Source organism: Melitaea cinxia, chromosome 8 (assembly GCF_905220565.1).
Source record: "Melitaea cinxia chromosome 8, ilMelCinx1.1, whole genome shotgun sequence".
NCBI lineage: Eukaryota > Metazoa > Arthropoda > Insecta > Lepidoptera > Nymphalidae > Melitaea > Melitaea cinxia.
In genome coordinates, this window is record NC_059401.1 from 11,118,257 (window position 1) to 11,132,824 (window position 14,568).

General features: G+C 35.6%; 2 protein-coding genes across 2 annotated transcripts; both read right to left on the reverse strand.

Moving 5' to 3' along the window:
* Positions 1-2,002: 2,002 nt before the first annotated feature.
* On the reverse strand, positions 2,003-8,592 carry LOC123655666 (tyrosine-protein kinase transmembrane receptor Ror). The gene is made up of 4 exons (XM_045591425.1): positions 6,082-8,592; positions 5,854-5,996; positions 5,399-5,548; positions 2,003-2,652 (listed from the first exon to the last, which is right to left on the reverse strand). The coding sequence occupies exons 1-4, from the start codon at positions 8,386-8,388 to the stop codon at positions 2,298-2,300; spliced, it is 2,955 nt and encodes a 984-aa protein (XP_045447381.1). The 5' UTR covers positions 8,389-8,592; the 3' UTR covers positions 2,003-2,297.
* A 1,824-nt stretch (positions 8,593-10,416) lies between these two features.
* LOC123655669 (magnesium transporter NIPA2) lies at positions 10,417-11,832 on the reverse strand. Its single transcript, XM_045591428.1, has 3 exons — positions 11,610-11,832; positions 11,392-11,534; positions 10,417-11,322 (listed from the first exon to the last, which is right to left on the reverse strand). The coding sequence occupies exons 1-3, from the start codon at positions 11,806-11,808 to the stop codon at positions 10,675-10,677; spliced, it is 990 nt and encodes a 329-aa protein (XP_045447384.1). The 5' UTR covers positions 11,809-11,832; the 3' UTR covers positions 10,417-10,674.
* Positions 11,833-14,568: the final 2,736 nt, after the last annotated feature.

A 14,568-nucleotide genomic window follows, 5' to 3' on the forward strand; every position in this document is an offset into this window, starting at 1 on the left:
ACGTTGGGCCTCAATTTCTAGACAGGTACAGCCTACGTGTTCGTGTCAAAGGAAACATTTTTTTTTTTAAATTATGATTTGAATAATAATGAAAGCTTTCTAAGATTTAATTTCAGTGTTTGTAGACTTCTGCTTTTAAGTTTTGCAGTTTAGGAATTTAATAATGTATATGCAAGTCATACTAATAAAGGCTATTCGCGGAATCCCCAAAAAAACGTATATCTATACTAATATTATAGAGCTGAAGGCTTTGTTTGTATTAAACGCGCTAATTTCAGGAAGTACTAGTTCAAATTGAAAATTATTTTTGTGTTGTATAATCCATTTACCAAGGAAGGTTATATGCTGTATAAAATTTTAGTAAGTTGTTTCCTCAAATCAACAGAAGTGAAACTGCGGGGCACAGTTAGTTATTTATACCTGATAAAACTATTACTTTGTACTTTTCTGATTTGGATTTTTAGAATAAATTTCTCGCAAAATCTTTTTTAGTGTAGATAGGTACTCTGAAATTTTTCAAAGTTATGATTACTGACAGCAAAAGTCATAAGTCTTTTTAATAACAACCATTTTTATGCTCACTAATCACAATTGATGAATTCTGTCAAATATCATCAGAGCTCATCATCAGATTATCGAAATATTTTAATATGCGAAGGACGACACACACTGCTGTTACCGAAACGCATAACCCTTCTGGACAATTTCCAGTTTCTGTCGGCCCTACTAGAAACCATTTCCACTTTAACTATCTGATTCTACGGACTACGTCGGTAACTTTCGGTCCCGTAGACAGTTTCATTTCTAACCCTGTCTTTGAGAGTCCAAGCTAGCTTTGATGATAGTGACTTTACTCTTGTGGACTAGGCCCATCGTTAGTGTCCATGCCTCAGTACCATACTTCAAATAGGCAGGACGCCTTGGAGGGCTCTCGGTGAGAACCCCACGTTGGACGGAATCCTACGGGTGCACCAGATGGGGCAAGAAGCACAAATGCAGAGGTGGGGGGAGGAGCCATATGGCAAACGCGTAACGGCTGCCTTGCGCCCGGTCCTAGAGCGGTGGATGTGGCGTAAGCGCAAGCCCCTCACCTTCCGTCTGACGCAGGTTCTCGCAAGGTTGCTTTGGTCACTACTTTTGTCGGACGGCCCAAAGGGAACCGACGACTGGATGTCACGATTGTAGCGCGGTGGTGAACTCGGCCCCTCGAGGTGTAGCCGAGATCGGCGGCGCTTTTTCGCGATCTGACAACAGTCCTCGGAGGGGACTTGTCACTGCCGAGCGTCATCACCGCGATACTCGGCCATGACGAGTCCTGGAAGGCGATGGTCTCCATCTGCTAGACAGTAATGTCCCAGAAGAAGAATGACGAGCGGGTGAGAGAGGAGGCTGCCATCGAGGCCTCTCTCCGTAGGCGAAGAACGGGGGTGCGTAGGAGGCGCTACTTAATGCGTATCCAGTAACGCCCCTGTGCCCGTGTCGGGCCGGGATGGGAATCCGGTCCTGCTAGACACGGCGTCGTCGGGATTGTTCAAAGGTGAGCCGGACAGTCCCCATGGAGGAGAAGTCTGGCCCTTTCGCCGAGGCCAGCCTGTCGCTGGAGGGATTCCGGTGCCTGCAGATCCGAGACCCTCCAATTAAAGCGGCTGAAGGCTCCCGCAGGGATTTGGTCGGTATTGCAAGATTCCAAGTGCTGAAGCCGACATACGGTCTAGGACTACCTACCCGGGCGTACAAAAGTATTGATATCTTAGTAGTATCGTTTCCTCTCTCGAGATCTAATGCACAAAATGAGTTGAACAGTCTATAACTGACTAAGGAGCATGGAATCTGTAAGCTAATTCGCCTAATTTTTCCGTGAAAAGGTTTTTTATGCAAAAGTAAATCCTGTGGCATACCGTCTCTTCTACTAATAATTTCATATGAATAGTTTATCTTCACTTTAACAGTTCATATGTGCCTGTGAGGGCTGGAGCCAAGTGCCTTTTTTTAAAAAAAAAAGTTTCAAAATTTTAGCTTTTTAATACTTAGCAAATATTTACAACTTTCCAAACACTCTTGAGCTTATCATTAAAATAACACTGATATTTCTGCTAATAAATAAAATGTGCTGTCTTTCAATAAATAATAAGGCGGAGTGTGCATAGCCAACAATAACTATTAAGGATTTACTTATTCTAAACAGTGCTAATAATTTACTTAGAACTATATTAAAACTCACTGAGTAGAGCAAACTTTAAGCTTAACAAATGCTTATTAATTATCATAATGCTTATTAAATATCTAATGAGCGTGGGCTATATTTCGTTGCCGTAATGATTGTTAGGTATTCTAACAACGGTGTCCTTGGTACCGATTTTATCTGTGTCGATGAGTGAGCCCGAACTGTACTTCTTGGTTTTGGGTGCGAGGGGCGGTACCTCACTGCGTGTGGAAAAATTATCATCAGTTACCTTGGAACTGGAACTAGCTGCACTAAATTTTTTCAGACTACCGGTAGCAAGGGAGCCATTTGAGGAGGAACAGTGCGGTTGCAGGAGCGGAACCCGCTCTTGTAACTCTCTACTGGATGTGGTGGGCCTGTGTGCACAGCTGCCTGACTCCGACAGGGCGGCGTCTGGACACCCACCGATTTCAATCCATTCCTGCAATCTGAATAATTAAACACACCGTTAAAAAATATCATACTGATTGATTGTTAGGGCATGACATAGCATCCGTTTATTTGGGATTTGTTTATTCTCTATGCAATTTTAATTTTATTATATTCTACACTCAGTAAAGGACAATCTTATAGTTAAATAGATCACTAAAGTTAAAAATTATAGTATTAAGATGTTAGTTATTGGACCTTTATTCATATATATCATTAGTTAGTTATACATATACTTATTATCTTCTTAAACCGCACCTGGTAATTATTTATTTGTGTTGTTGAATCCCACGACACAGGAATTGCCTACTGTGGGAATCACTGTTTCTTCTATGTAATGTGTATCTTTACAGTTAAATAAACTATTTTTTGTTTTCTTTTTTTTTGCTTTTTTGTTTTAAGTTATCAACCCTGTAAACTGAAGGCCCGACTCGAAACAAAACTCAACTTCCCTTTGTTAATGAATAATGAATGATGTTACAGGAATTTTCCTGAAGTGCTCAGACAGAAATTTGAATACCAAAATAGAGTGCGTCACATCCATATCTATACTAATACTAATGTAAAGTTTATAACTTTGTTTGTATGTAGGGGGTAATCTTCGCAAATACTGATCCGATCATGAAAATTCTTTCACTAACGGAAAGCTACACTATTCAGGAGTGATATAGGCTATTATTTATTTAAGTGCTATAAAATTTGTTCTTTAAAGTATGTGATTTAGTTAATATAATAATAATTAACGCCCAACGAAGTGGGCACGGGTCGGCTAGTATAAAGAAAACGAAAGTGATGGTGTTTGAAAGAGACGAGGCAATGACAGACTGCAATATCGTGATTGGAGATGAACAAATTGGACAGGTGAATGAGTTTGTGTATCTGCGTTCAAAGTTTACAAGAGATGGAAAGTGTGAGAGTGATATTGAAAGAAGAGTGAATGCAGGAAACAGGGTGAATGGAGCTTTGCACTCCTTTATGAGCAGACGGAGGGTGTCTAACAAGGCTCGTTTGGCTGTACACGGGGGGGTGTTGGTTCCGACACTCATGTACGGAAATGAAAGTTGGGTATGGCAGAAGAAACATGAAAGCAAAATAAATGCAGTTGAGATGAGAGCGTTAAGAAGTATGATAGGAGTTAAACTGAGTGACAGGATAAGAAATAGTGAAGATAAGGAAACGTTGTGGTCTGAAAGAAGATGTAGTGACAGGAATTGAGAAAGGTATGCTCAGATGGTTTGGTCATGTCGAGAGAATGAGTGAAGAACGATTGACGAAAAAAGTGTATAAGGCGTGTGGATGGAAGGGTTGAAAGGGGTAGACCTAGGCGGACATTCCGACCCAGACCTTTGGAGCCTAGGTTTAAGACTGAGCTCTGGGACCTACGCTCCGAGGGGAGGAGTTACTGGACTTCTACTGGGCGCGTCCCCCGGGTGGCGGATAGGGGAACGCCGCCTGCGGTTTAACGACTGCGGGTGGTAGGGGTCTTCGGACCCCCGTGGACCAAAACCAGACGATGCGCTCCGGGTACCGCTCTGGTCATCAGAGTGGACTTGTGAGCGCGGGTGTGTTGGCGCAGAGGCGCGGCGGTGTGAGTGGCGCTGAGACGTGGGGGGTCGGGTTTCCCCCCCCCCCACGCGGCGGACGAGGTGGGCGGGTTCGCTCGCCCGCTAAGACGCGCAAGCGCATGCCGCCGGGTAGCGCTGGGCGCCGTGCAGTTTCTGCGGGCCTGCTAGGTGCGGCCTGGTGGCCGAGGAAGGGCTTGACTTGAAGAGCTTGAGTTGGGCCAGTTCCTGGACCTTGCCTCCCTCCTGCAGACGGCGGTGGGATTGACTTGGAACAGTTGAGCGTCCCTTCCGACAGGGCCGAAAGGCCATCACCGGGGGCGTGGTGGTAGTATGCGCAAGCGGTCACACTGCGTCCCACTAAGGTGCCGGCGGATAAAAGATGTGGGTTTTAGTGGATAGTCTGGCATTGCACCACACGCCGGGAGCTCCACACTCCCGTCAGTCTCGGGTGGCGGGGTCAGTGCGTAAATAGCATTTCCCCAATTATAAAAAAAAGGAGGCGGACATTCCGAGACCAAATAAGGGACGTCTTGAAAAAAAGCCAGGTCAAGAGTACCCTAAACTGAAGAGCATGTATGAAGGGAATAATGAAAGTGGACAAAGCGAAAGAAGTATGTAAGGATCGTAGCAAGTGGAAAGAAGTGGTCTCTGCCTACCCCTACGAGAAAGAGGCGTGATTATATGTATGTATGTATGTATGTATGTATGTATGTATGTATGTATGTATGTAAGTAATCTTAGCATACTCTCATAGACACAGTGGGAAAATCCACAAAGGTAAGACATATTGACTGGAAAAAAATACTGATACAAATAGGTACAAATATCAGTGGAAATCAAACCCAAGATCGGTGTCTTTCATGCACTATTTCACCGGAATATTATACTAACTAAAGTTCTGATGCATAATAGTTCACATTTAAAAGTATATACACATAGCAGAAGCACGCGGTTCTGATTGATGAATGGGTTCATAACATTTAAGACAAAGTTTAAGGTTGGCTTGACATAGAACAGTGGATGAGAAATGATATTATAAATCCTTTAATTAAACTTTCAAGGCATTAATCCAAAAAGTCATATGTGGTTGTAGAGATAACAACCAGAATTGAAAATTTTATTACTCTTAGCTAAGTTGATAAACCTAAATCTAAGATTTCTATAATAACATACTAATTACCTAATAACAATTTCTTCAAAATTAGGCCGCCTCTGGGGTGTGTGTTTCCAGCATTCCATCATCAAAGCATACATGGCTGTCGGGCATCCTGATGGTGCAGCAAGAAGCTCACCAGCACGCACCATAGATATAACCTCTTGATTGCTGTATCTGTAAATTAAAATGTCTTTTATATACACAACCTTACCACTACACAGTATTTAGATTTGAACAGTCAAATCTACTTCTGCTCTCTCTCTCTGATATACAAGTTAAAATCAACTTAAATAAAATTAAATATGTTTGTCATACACATACCAGTTGAAGATTTTTACAAGTTATGAAAAAAAGTACTCCATAAAAGCTAACTATCCATTTTACTTTCATTGAAAATAAAATAAACTAATATTATAATCAAGGTGCTTGCTTAACAATTAAAAAAAAGTAGTGTACCAACAATATTTTAGTATGCTTACCCGTAGTAAGGTTGCAAGCCATAACTATAAATTTCCCATAATACAACTCCATATGACCAAATATCACTTTCTGTTGTAAATTTACCGTAAAGTATTGATTCAGGAGGCATCCATCTTACAGGTAGTAGACTTTTTGATTGAACCTAAATAATATGAGATTTGTGTCAGTTAAATTTTCTCCTTAAAGACTAATACCTATTTTTTTTTAAATATTAGGATAATACTCACTCTATAATAATCTGAGCTATAAATATCTCGTGATAGTCCAAAATCAGATATTTTTACTACAAAATCATCAGATACAAGACAATTTCTAGCTGCTAAATCTCTGTGCACATAATGATGTGAGGCAAGATATTGCATACCAGATGCAATATTATAAGCTATGTTTAGTAATCTCATTGAAGGCAAGCCCTTGCCTGAAGGTGGAGCACGACCCATTAAAAACTCATGCAGGTCACCGCGGGCCATAAACTCAAACAGCATACACAATGGTTCTTCTCTGAGAGCTACGCCTACAATGCATACTATATTTTCATGTGTTAATTCTGATATCAAATCTATTTCCCTCCTAAAATCAGCTTTTGTTTTAGCTGATGCATTTTCTTTTAAAGCTTTAACAGCAACATATTGAGTTTCACCATTCTTTTTTAATGCTCCCTTATACACTTTGCCAAAGGCACCTTCACCTAACTCTTCCAAAAATTTGATCTGAGATAATGAGTATTGGGGAATTCTTAGAATACCATTTCCACGAGTTGAAGTAGTCAAATGTGGCTGACTGCCACTGTTTTGATTTGTTAATAGCTCATTCATTTCTATAGGTGAATTCAATCTTGAATTTCCATATATATTTTTATCAGCATTGGGAAGATTGATATCTCTAATTGTAGCAGCATTACCTTTATTTTTGTGTCTATAAAAGAGACAAACTATGAACCCAACAACTAACAGCAACAAAATAAAGAATATCACAACAATGTAAATCCAGATTTTGTGAGCACATTTTGGAATATCACATAACTGGTCTGTTTTTCCATCATTATCTACAAAACACCAGGGCTGAGTTTTTATTCCACCAGGGTTTCTACAATAGCTATGCCTACCAGCTAATTCGGGGTAGTCTGAAACTTTTAGATACAGCTGCTTAGACCATTCAATACACGGCATACCAGTGCTTGCTACACTAACCCTACCTAGATATCCACTTCCATTTTCCCAATAACATTCATCATCAGAAACCATTAGTGTACCAATACCAATTTTTAGACAATCTGGATCGTCCTCTGGTAAGTCCTGACATTCTTCTAATGTTAATTGTTGCCCAATATGGGGATGTCTTTTTGCAATTGCATATTCAGTTTGACAAAGTTCATTTTCTAATATTTCACAATCTTGTTTACACACACGTCGCAGTATTGTAGAATTATAGCGATAATTAAATATATTTTCTGAAACATTTTTCAGATTGATCGGTAAAGGTAAGTAATCAGATCCAGAATCATAAACTGATTTGGGTAAACCTTGAGTTTCTGGGTTTTCCAATTGTTGTTTATTGCTTGCCAAGGATTTTATTATAATTTTTTTCACTTCTTTTAAAAAGTTTTCATTAGTTATAATCGGATTTCGACATATTGGAAAAGTGGAGTAGCAAAGACTGGGAAGAGCAAAGTTTTCACAATTGGAACTTATATCATTTGAATATTTCGTCACTTGAAAAGCTTTCATAAGTTTATTTTCAAGGGAACTTTGCGATATGTTATAAGGAATATAGACAAACTGTCCCTTCAAATGAGAACTACAGACATTCCCTATATATTCTTGACATATCGGCTCTAACTTTCTCGGAGTAGTAACATTATTAGATTTAGTTTTATTTATTTCAGCTGTCATGTCTTCAGATATTAAATTGGGAGTTGTTCTAATTTCCACAACTATCTCATTATCACTGCCTGTAGTTGGAAATCCTGCTGAATTAGTTGATAAATTGTTATTATCAAACTTTTCAATATCTTTCTCAATAGTAAGCCTTGTAGATAACTTTTTCTCATAATTTTGTTTAATAACACAAGTATAAATTCCAGCATCATCCATAGTTAAATTTTTTAATCTAAGATTTGTACCAATAGTTCCATTGGTTTTATCAATTTTAGTTTGAATTTTTGTCCTTGTATTATCTGACAATGCCTTATTATCTTTCAGCCAATATACTTTAACATTTTTCATTAAAGTTTGTTGAATATGGTCTGGAGGAAATTCTTTTAAAGATGTTTCTACACCCTCCCTGTTTTTAGTAAATTTTTCAACTTTAGTAAAATTCATTATCGCTTCACATTTAAAGCGAGCATCGGTGCCGAGTAACTTTTGTAAAACAGAAGGAAGTGTTTTAGCGAAATAAATATCAAGTTTTATGTTCCATACTTTCTGTTCTGGCGCACTTGATTTATGCAGTGAAATTGAATCAGTTTTATTAAAAATGGATGAATGACTTTCATGAAAGACGATAAAAACAATAAATATACAAAAGTATTGCATGACTGGTATATCCCATAACACCTTTGAAAAATACCTTTTCTTATAATGAAATGCTCTAAGATTACATGTTTAGTGCCAAATCAACAAATACTTATCTTATTCTTTTTATAGGCTCAACAATAGAATTTCTACCTATAACTTGGCTGTGAAATAATGTTATTTACTTTATCAACGTTAAATGGATCATGACATGACCAAAGAATAAGAAAATATAGAGGTAGTCACAGATTAGTATATATGTAGCTAGCTAGAGGTAGTCACAGAGCAATTAGTAATACTTACAGAAAGAGGTAGTCAAAGGAGGTTATCATGACTGCCACAGACACTTTGAGCAATTTTAAATGCTGTATACATCAAAAGATATAGGAGTTTGAAAATATTTGTTTTTTTTTTAAACATTTTGATTTTTAATTATATAATTTGAGGTGAGCAATTTAAAAGGACAACGTAGTTGAATTGAGCTATTGAAAATGTGTCGATTAGTATTTTTTTTTTTACAAATATCAATATTTTATTTGTCCAAACTATTTATATTTATTTAAAAATTAAGGGAAGTGGATCTGTTCCAAACTATACTTGAGCAATTATAAATGTAACTTGAGCAGTTTTTTAACACTTGGAGCAATTAAAAATATTGTATACATCAAAAGATATAGAGAGAAGAGTTTGGAAATATTTGATTTTTTTTAAAAAAATTTGATTTTTAATTATATAATTTGAGGTGAGCAATTTAAAAGGACAACGTAGTTGAATTGAGCTATTCAAAATCTATCAATTAGTATTTTTTTTATTACAAATATCATTATTTTGCAGGCTGGGGTGGGGTAGGTCAAAACGATGAACTTAAATCATACAAGTCTTTATCTGTGGTCAATTTTAAATATTTTACCTATTGTTATTAAGAACTAAACGAGATTATATAGAATAGAACGAGACTATATTGAAAACATTGTCAGCAATTTTATAATGAGGCTTAGAAATGATTGCTTATTTAGCCAAGTTTATCAACTTCCTAGTTTCAGTAACACAAAATATTATAAACTTTGCATCTTCAACAGGAAGAGTGATAGTGGTAATAATAACAGTAGTGATTTCTGTAATAGACAGTACAGCAAGAAATATTCTACTATTCTTTCAAATAGTTTATGAAGACAATATTACTATTTTCACTGATGACTTGCCCAACTTAGCGAGTCACTTAAATGAGGCAATATATTATCAGTGTTCCAATGTATACAATATTATATCAACATTCAGCAATGAAACAACTTGTAAAGTGAACACGATATTAAGCAATATAAAATTGTCGTTTTCTACAACGTTTTTTGTAATTGGAGAAGTGTTCAATATTTTAAAAAGAACAGTGGTCTTCCTTGGTGATACTTTATGGCTTGTGCTTACGTTTGTTCCTGTACAATTACCTTTTTTGATAAAATTAGTATTAAACTACATAAAAGATATTATATTAGTCTCAGCTGTAGATGGGTATATGGCTTTATTAAGAATTACCAACTTTTTGTCTGATGTGCCTCTGCAATCATTTTTGGGTATAGTTACTGGAATGATAATTGTACGTTTATGTATAGATTTTAGAGAAAATATCCACTCTCAAATCATCAGTATTTACTGGACTCTAATAAGGAAAATAACATATTTATATTATATGATATATAATTATTTCACAAACTCAGAGGTGAGACTGATAACACGACTGATGGGTGGTGGACAGCAAGTTATTCCAAGAAATGAAGAAGTTCACTTAGTAAACGATGATGACGATCCAGCAAATTCCGCAGATGCTCTATGTGTTATATGTCAAGAAAGACAGAAATGTGTATTGACCTTGCCATGCCGCCATGTTTGTCTTTGTACTGAGTGTTGTATGAGGCTTTATGGATATCAACGCACTTGTCCAATTTGTAGAACATTTATTTACCATTCTGTAACTGTGTACTTGTGATAGTTGTATATTAAAATAATACCATTCCTAGGTGATAAGATTTGTGTAAATATAAAAAAATGTGCTATTTTATTTTAGTTTTTATTCAAGTATCTATGATTCTACTGTGGAAATGATTAATAGTTATGTAAAGTTATGCTTTAATTGTTAAGATTACTACTTACATATATTTTTATACAAATTACACTTATAATATAATCTTATTAAGTTGTTTATATGTCTATCGGATCTCTAGTATAAATTTTTTAAAGCTTACAGATTTTAACCAAATAAGTTAATAACATCAATTAAAAATTTAATTTCTTATGGATGTAAAGTTTTATACGCTATGTAAAACTTTCAAAATCATGAATTGTTTTCAATTGTTGTTCTGGATTATGTTTTAAATCTTTCAAAGCAATCTTAAAATCTTTAAAAACATTGAGAGTAAATACTGCTATAATTAAAATAAGGAAACCACATATACAACCCAAAATATCTTCAAATATCATGTGCTCCCACTCTCTAAACAAAATACCCGATGCTATAATAACTAAAATAGTAAACATTACATAATAAATGGGTGTCACAACGCTTGTATTAAATATATCTAGTGCCTTGTTTAAATAGTTCATTTGTACTATTATACATAAAATAGACATCAACAAAAGCAACCAAAACATGAAGTTGGTAAAATTATTAACATCACTACTTAATGTATCCTTAATAGCTAATGCTACACCTTTACAAAACACCACAGTTAAACTTCCTGTGCCTGAACATATGAATAAATACACTGTAACATTGGTGTTCCCAAACCTTGGAACAAATACTGTTTTAACTATATATGTCATTACAAAAATTGTTACAGCATATGACAAGAAAATAATATCAACTAATTTTTCACATAGTTCAGAAAAAATTTGTATTTCTTCACTTTTAGGGGAATGTATAACAAAAACGATTGAACCGATGACACATAGAAAACATCCAATCTGAAACAATAATATGGCTGTGTCATACTGGATACAATTTATATAATAAACAAGTTTAAGGTGTTTTACCTTTCCAATAAAGTTAAGTCTTTCCTGTAGCAATCTTGATGAAAGTATTGCAGCAACAAGCACACTTAAAGCACCTAAAGGAGTGACTAGTGCTGCTGGAGCAAATGCATAAGCCATCAGGTTTGCAGCTTCTCCTACACCCACTGTAGATGAAGAAGAATTTTGTAATAGTTCTTTTTTTAATTTAAAATTTTAATACAATAATAAACTATATTTACTGGTCAAAAGGCCTAGCCACCAAATCCATTGTTTTAAATATGCATAACCTCCAGCAGCAGCTCTTGTAATTCCTAAAGAATTCACTTTTTTCAAGGCAACTTTTTTTATAATAAAACTTGACCCGATAAATACACTAGACGAGATGGCAAGAGAAAGACCGATTGCAAAAGATACATTATCAAAATTGCCTTCATTCATGGTATTATTTCTTTTATATTTTATTTTAAATCAGTTAACATTATTTAATGGTTTCAATAAGAATAAACCATTCTATGTCTCACGCCCTAAGTCTTATCGTAACGTACCTAAGTATTATGATAACTTATCTTGGATATTAAAATATGTATTTTAATTTAATTTGGCTTAACACTTAGGCCGGTTTGTGCAAGGCGTTACTAATTTAGTTATAAAAGATTAAAAATTATACAGATGTGTATATAAATATTGAGAAACGTATTAATTAATTAAACATAACCATTTGTAAAGTCCGATACAAAAAGTGGATATCAAAAAATAAATAAAGGCTAAATAGGTAGGTATGTCATAGGCATACAGTCAGTCCATTCCACTTTCCGGGAAAACTAAGCAGTGTTGAATACCAGTACATAAGTGTATAATCTATGGTGTTGAACTAGGTACCTATTGAACTTTGGTAATTGGTATTGAATTAATTGAATTATTGAATATTGAGTATTGAGAATTGAGATTGAGATAATCTAGCCGCCATAGAGTAGTATTGTGCTCTGTGGTCATAGAATAGAATAAATATTAAAAGCTAAAATCGCTAGGCTCATGAAGTTGGCACCCAGAATTATGAATTTATAATTTATGATAATTTAGTTTTATTTAATCGTCTGCGCGTTAAAATTTATGAAAAAAGGATCAATAACATTTGTTTGCGCGTGTCCTGGTTTTTGAGTAAAATCAAAATCAAAATTAGGTGCTGCAACGCCAGCACCCAAAAATGAAATCCATTTTTGGCTCAAAAATGGCAGTAATATTTTTAATTATACATTTCGACTGCGCATGACGCGCGCAGATGGCACCCGAAAGAATTAATGAGCTATAATAATTCAATAATTAATTATTAATATTTTAATATTTTTTATCGGGAAATAATCAGTGCGTTCCACTACGCGAATCCATATTGAATTAACGTTTTACTCCAATCCATGCGTGTACATTTAGTGGAACACGCCCAATAAGTCAAGCCACACTTCCACAGATTTTCTTTACTGGCCACGTGATCTAACTTGAACTTCTCATTTTATACCTAACTAAACTTGCATCTCGCGCCGGTTTCGCACGGGTATTTAAGAAAATTTTCAAAATATTTTTTGTTTCCTAATTTTTTTGAAAATGTAATATAGGCTATGTCACCCGCGGATAGTGTAGCTTTCCAACAGTGAGACAATTTTTCAAATATATAGTATGAGCAGGCAGTCGAGCGATGCGGAGTAGAGGGGATGGACTCGCCTTAGGCATCTCAAGGAAAGAACGCTAGCTCGCCGAGATTTAAATGTTTCGCTGCTAATTACTTCTAACGACGATATCTACAATTTTATAATGTCGCGCGTCATATGAAATACGAACAAAGTATTGTGTTTTTAGCATTGGTCGGTTTAACAACGAGAGTAGGCACAGCAAAGCCTAAGAATAACCTGTCAAATCAAATTGTCTTGTGGTTCATGAAGTTCGCACCCAGAATTATGAATTTATAATTTATGATAATTTAGTTTTATTTAATCGTCTGCGCGTTAAAATTTATAAAAAAAGGATCAATAACATTTGTTTGCGCGTGGCCTCGTTTTTGAGAAAAATCAAAATCAAAATTGGGTGCTACAACGCCAGCACCCAAAAATGAAATCCGCCCAATAAGTCAAGCCACACTGCCACAGATTTTTTTTATTGGCCGCGTGATCTAACTTCTCATTTTATAACTAAACTAGCATCTCGCGCCGGCTTCGCACGGGTACTTAAGAAAAATTTCAAAATATTTTTTTTCCTATTTTTTTGAAAATGTAATATAGCCTATATATAATATGTCACCCACGGATAGTGTAGCTTCCCAACAGTGAGAGAATTTTTCAAATATATAGCATGAGCAGGCAGTCGAGCGATGCGGAGCAGAGGGGATGGACTCGCCTTAGGCATCTCAAGGAAAGAACGCTGGCTCAGCTATTTCGCTGCTAATTATTTCTATCGACGATATCTCAAAAACTATTCATCTGATTGATAAAGTGTAAAGGGCAATTTTGATCTGCATTAAATGCCTAAGCTAACTAACATTTAAGATATGATAAGTAGATACTTATTTTTATTACATTAATTTCGAAACTACCTAAGTACATACCTAAATAGTGATTTTATAATCCTTTGTTTTCATTAATTTTGTTATTCAATGTTGTAATTAATACATGAGCTAAAAATGAAAATTTTGTTGAAAAAGTACATTGAATGTATTAGCAATATAATTAGGTTGATTTTGGATAAGAGTATTTGTTAATTTTGCTGAATTTATTTATTTTTAAATTTATCTCTGGATGCATAAAACTAAGCCTAAAACACAAGAAAGAAAAAAAGAATATTAGGATAGGCATACCGAAATTGTTCAGAGGAAATGTTAGATTTAGCGATTGACATGGTAGAAAATAACAGGATGTCAAATCGGGAGGCAGAAAAGAGGTTCGGGGTCCCTCGATAAACAGTATTAAATAAATTTAAGAAAATTTACTTAAAATCACTTCGAGAACAAACCAAGCTCACTGACGAAGAGAAAGAAAATTGGTAAACGTGTTGTTAGCTCCAGCAGATTATGGCAGCCCCATGACTAAAATGGATGAAAAAATGTTAGTCTATAAATATGTTGCAAAATTCACGGACTGATTTGTTCGATGAAAAATTACCCAGTGCATGTACTTTAGACTACTGCAAATTGTATGATAGTTCAAATATTTT